Consider the following 5645-nt stretch of genomic DNA (forward strand, 5'->3'; position numbering starts at 1 on the left):
ATTTCACAGTTTTACTTGTTCTATATGAACAAGAATGTAAAGTTAAATAACTTCATCAGGTCTCCATAAAACAAAATCCCGCCTGTGTCAGGGAAAAGTAAAGGACAGTTTCAGTGTTGCAGTGTTGTAATGTCATAGTGTTCTACACGTCTTTCCTCTCAGCTGAGATTAGCTTCACGTTCATTCTAATGCCGCGTTCGACGGGAGATCACAGAGGGATTCTAGACCAGCTGGGGTCCAACTGACCTGGTGTGATGTGTCAGAGCTGCTCCAGTGTCTAGAGTCATGATCTGCCTCCTCTGGTAGAAGTGAGAGGTAACTCTCTCTCCCTCTCTCTTTCTCTCTCTCTCCCTCTCTCTCTCTTTTTCTCTGTCTCTCTTCCTCTCTCTCTCCCTCTCTCCCTCTCTCTCTCTCCCCCCCCTCTCTCTCTATCTCTCTCTCTCTCCCCCCCCCCTCTCTCTCTCTCTCCCTCTCTCTCTCTCTCCAGGATGATGAGAAGGCGGAGGATGAGATGGTGAAGCGCCGTGCTGCGTTCCTGCTCAGGCAGCAGAGGAAGGCGGAGGAGGCGCGGCTTCGCAAGCTGCAGCAGGAGGCCGATGGCGAGCTCAAACGGGACGAGGCCAGGTACGAACACACACCCACGCACACACACACACACACACACACACACACATACACACACACACACACACACCACGCAGCAAACCAACAATATTTAACAGTAAAGTGGAAAGCAGCCACTGTATAGCGAGATGCTCACTTGTGTTACAATCATTCCTTATTATAGTACCTAACTAATTGTCCAAGTACATTTCAGCAGTGTGTGCGTGCGCGTGTGTGTGTGTCTCTGGCAGGCGGAAGGCGGAGGAGGATCGAGTGAGGAAGGAGGAGGAGAAGGCCAGGAGGGAGCTGATCAAGCAGGAGTACCTGAGGAGGAAGCAGCAGGAGCTGCTGGAGGAGCAGGGCCTAGTCAAGCCCCAGCCCAGGACCAAGTCCCGCAGGGTCCGGCCCAAGTCCCTGCACCGCCCCGGGGAGTCCGGCGCCGAGGCCCACCCCAGAGGATCCACCACCCGTAAGGACCACGACCACGGCCCCAAACCTCCTACTGACCCCTGCTGGACTGTACCGCTGTACCGTCACCAGAGGACACTGTTGTTTGTGTGTGTGTGTGTGTGTGTTCTCTCTGCTCAACGCCTCCTGTGTGTTTTATGTGGGTTATGTTGTTGTCTACCTGTGTGTGTGCGTGTGTGTGTGTGTGTGTGTGTGTGTGTCTTTGTGATTCTGTGCACTGTTGCTGTCCGGGTCTTTTCTGTCTTGTCCATAGTGTGTGTGTGTGTGTGTTCTATGTAGGGACGCACTGATACCGATGCTGGTTTTGGTATCGGGGCCGATACTGTGCTCGTGTACTTGTACTCGTAAGAATGTCCCGATACTCCAAAACGATACCAGCGTTGTCATAACATCACATGACATCACCGAGCGACTCGCCAAAACACAACTCAACAGAAGTGGATTTCAGCAATGGAATCAGCATGATTGAAAAGATTACTCGTGTTGATATTCTGGGCCTGATTGTGGTCATTGAAAATTATTAAAAGTACTCGTATCGGTACTCGATATCGGCAAGTACACGAAAGCGTATTCGGTCTGAAAAAATAGTCCCGACCCTAGTTCTATGTTTATCTGTGCCGTGTGTGTGTGTGTGTGTGTGTCACAGGTCAGTCTCTGAGGGCGTCCATGCTGATGAGAGCCCAGGGGTCAGCAGCAGGGAGCAGAGGAGGTGAAACATCTGACCTCATCTCTGACTGCATGACCCCATCATGACCCCACCATGACACATCCACACCCGGGTCGATTGCATAGATGAATTAGATCAGTTAAACGTTTTGAGAAGTAATTGAGGTGCTGTGCATTTGATTTGACGGACAGATGGTCGTCCATTGGGACTGATCCATTGGTTTCATTTCACTGTGTAATATAAGTGACAGTATTTGTTACAGTATGATTTAGGATTACTAGACACACATACACACACACACACACACAGGTAGATGATCTAAGTTACTAGTCACGCTAGGCCTCAGCTAGCAGAATATGAATCATGCTAGCGACAGCTATGCATCTCTTTCTCTCTCTCTCTCTCTCTCTCTGCAATCTCCAAAGCCTTCTGGCTCTGTCCGTCTGTCTTGTCGTCTGTCTCGTTGTGTCTGTGCGTGCGCGTTCGTGTGTGTGTGTGTGTCTTTGGGCGGATGAGACGTCAACATCATGCTGACTGCTGACCCTAGAGACAGACCTGTCTCCTTCCAGCGCCAGTCGTGTCAATACTAGTGCTACACTCTTATGACATTGAATATTGTGTCTCAATGCCTGTTTTCTTGAGGTCATCTGTTTGTGAGGATTTAAACTTGCTTGTTTAAACTTGTTTATTACTCAGGTGAACGGAACGGTTCCAGTGACATCAGTGTTTTAAATGCATTTGTATTGGCTGCTTTCTGAGTTCCGTTCTGAGCCATGCTGTGTCTGACCTCCTGTCTGTTCCCATGGCAGCTGACAACCTGAGCTGTGGTATGGGCTCCACGCTCTCTCTGGCCACCGACGCCGGCAGCGTCACCTCCGGAGGGGCGGAGTCACAGAGGTGAGTGTGTGTGTGTGTGTGTCGTCTGTAACCCTGCATTCTGTGTGACTTTTTTTTCTCACCAGCGCGGTGTTAACCGTAACTGTGTGTGTGTGTGTGTGTGTGTGTGTGTCAGGGCCGGGTCGGTAGGGTCTGTGGAGTCGTTCCCTCTGCTCAGCAGGAACTCTAGCAGGAACATGGAAAGAGACTGGGAGAACGGATCTACCGTCTCTTCCATCACATCAACAGCCGAGTACAACGGTGAGCGACACACGCGCACACACACACACACACACACACACACACACAGACGGACAGACAGGAAGAAACTTAACCTCGTTCTGGTTGCAGGTCCCAAGCTGTTCAAGGAGCCCAGCTCCAAATCCAACAAGGCCATCATCATCAACGCCATCGCGCACTGCTGCCTGGCAGGCAAGGTCAACGAGGGCCAGAAAAACACCATCCTGGAGGTACGTCTGCTCCCTACGGAAGAGCATTAGAGCCAACAGCATTTTTTCAAGCTTCTGAGTTTAAAGTCAGAAATTCAGACTTTTTTCTCATAAGTTATTTCTGACTTTTTTTCCCAGAAATTCCGAGTTTTTTTCTCAGAAATTCTGACTTTAAACTCAGAAGCTTAAAAAAATAATAAACTCAGTTGTTGGCCCTAATGCTCTTCCGTAGCTCCCCGACCCCAGCAGCACATGGCTCCGCGCTCCTCATGCACTGCTGAACCTTGATGAACATCTATTGGCTCTAATCTGACCCCTAGAGGAAAGTCTGATACTGCACACATTAGACTCATCATACATGGGACACATCCTAACCATCTAACTGAACGCTAACGCCGTTGTATGTATTCATTCACACTGCACTGTAACCTTTATTCCTGTATTTTATTTTTCCTGCATTTTGTTTTTAGTGTCCTTTTTTGCATTTCGTTTTATATGTGTCGCACTTTGTCTTGACGCTTTTAATGTCTCATGTTAAGCACTTTGAATTGCCTTGTTGCTGAAATGCGCTATACAAATAAACTTGCCTTGCCTTGCCGCTAACAGGCTCTTTTCGTCTCGAGGTCTCGGGTTCGGTACGCCTCGCGGGCGGAGCTGAACGTTTTGATGTTCCGTCTCCACGGTGACGGGATTGTTTATCTTTTTTTTTTGTCTCCGCGGCGACAGGAGCTGGAGAAGTGTGAGTCCAACCACCTGATGATCCTGTTCCGCGACGGAGGCTGCCAGTTCCGGGCCGTCTACTCCTTCTCCCCGGACACGGAGGAGATCCACAAGTTCACCGGCACCGGCCCGCGCTCCATCAGCCGCAAGATGATCGACAAGCTGTACAAGTACAGCTCGGACAGGAAGCAGTTCGCCATCCTCCCCGCCAAGACGGTGTCGGTCAGCGTGGACGCCCTGACCATCCACAACCACCTCTGGCAGGTCAAGAGGTCCGGAGGGTCGCGGAAGAAGTGAGGAGGAGGGAGTTCTTCTCCCTCTGTAAAGTAGCTAGTTTATAGCTAGTTTATAACTAGTTTATACTGTATTAGACGAGCTATGGCTCAGAGCCATGAGGCGTTGCTTGTCTAGTACAGTATGAACTAAGCCTAAGAGGAGAATAGGAAGAAGAGTATGAGGAGTAGAAGATGGTCCCCTTCCCTTGGGCGCAGTCCTCAGTTTAACACCACTGGGCAGGTACCCGGTGGTCTCAGAGATGACGAAAGCCTTACTAACTTGGACTCGCCCGTCTGTGGGCGTGGCCTATTGACAGGAAGGGGAGGAGTCTTCTAACACTAGGTGTAGCCTTCGGACAGCTGGAGAGTATTGATTTGACGAACACCTTCCAACTGAATGCGGTCCTCTCATAATTTTCTTTTCTTTTAGTTACCTTTCTTTTGTTTTGTTTTTTGCATGTGGCACTTTTTTGTTTTAAGTATTGAGATTATCCTGATTGAGGACTTTTATTTTGGCGTTAACGCCTGCCCGCCTCTCCGTAGCGAGGTAGGCAGGTGAGACAGACTGAGCACTACAGACATACCACGGAAATACTACTGAAATACTTCTGAAACTAAGGACTCTACTGAAGCAAGTGCAACTATTACTGGCATTATTGAACGTAGCCCAATCGCTCTGTGTACGGTCCAGACTCTCCTAGCTCGTGACCTGGTTTTGTTATTGACCGTGTGGCAGCCTGGCTTCAACCCCTTACTGCTGTGATCCCTCTGGCCTCCACACACACACAGAGAGGATGTATAGTGTGCAGCCTGGGCCTGTTAACCCACCCGTACCGTGGGCGTTTGCCGCCTCGCTTCTACCGCCAGGGAGATTGGAGTCAACTATCCTTCTGTCTAACTTGTTTTTGTTGCGTTCGAAAGGGATGGAAAAGTCATGTCCTGTTTTATATGAGTGTGTGTGTGTGTGTGTGTTGGGGGGGAAGGGTTGTATGCGCGACTGGGTCTCGCTCTGAATGTGTTTACTCTTTGAATTGTATTTTTTGGTTTGATCATGCAAATGAACAAGCACCACCACTGTTTGTTTTGGTGTAGGATCTGCTATGTGGGCGGCGAGGGTCTGATCATGTGGTACAGCGCTGGTCCCAGTCTTTACTCTACTCCAAGAGTGCGTTGGGGCTCAGCTCAGTTCATTATACTATCTGATATAGTGATCATTGATTGATTATTCTGCTCTATACTGTGGCTATGACTCAGAAAAAAAATGGCCCACTTACTGAGGTGAGCTGAGCTGTAGGTATTGACATCCACCTGCACAGTGTCAGACCTGGGTTAAATACAATTAGAAAATTTAGGGTGCACTTGATTTTGTGTGTGAAAGTGAAACCAACACAGTCCCAGAAGAGGAAAAAACAAGATTCATATTTTGAATATTAAATTATAGTTCATATACTTCAAAGTATTTGATCAATGTATTTCTCTCAGGTCTGCACTGAATGGCCTAACAAACTCACTCATGTTCACCACTGGAGTAAAGTCTTTCTCCTTAAACAACACTGGACACTGATTTGAGATCAGATCTTATGTAGC

The 5645-nt window shown here is 48.8% G+C and overlaps 1 protein-coding gene across 1 annotated transcript in view; it reads left to right on the plus strand.

Moving 5' to 3' along the window:
- Positions 1-4080, plus strand: part of camsap1a (calmodulin regulated spectrin-associated protein 1a) — a gene marked incomplete at both ends in the record, with an annotated part of 27922 nt that extends 23842 nt beyond the window's left edge. Inside the window, 7 exons of the mRNA XM_084442543.1 lie at positions 488-624; positions 855-1072; positions 1718-1780; positions 2548-2635; positions 2751-2875; positions 2966-3084; positions 3790-4080. Coding sequence (XP_084298669.1) covers positions 488-624; positions 855-1072; positions 1718-1780; positions 2548-2635; positions 2751-2875; positions 2966-3084; positions 3790-4080 — 1041 coding nt within the window. The remainder of the gene's footprint in view (positions 1-487; positions 625-854; positions 1073-1717; positions 1781-2547; positions 2636-2750; positions 2876-2965; positions 3085-3789) is intronic.
- Positions 4081-5645: the final 1565 nt, after the last annotated feature.

This window comes from Borostomias antarcticus, assembly GCF_949987555.1.
Source record: "Borostomias antarcticus genome assembly, chromosome: 8".
NCBI classification, from domain to species: domain Eukaryota; kingdom Metazoa; phylum Chordata; class Actinopteri; order Stomiiformes; family Stomiidae; genus Borostomias; species Borostomias antarcticus.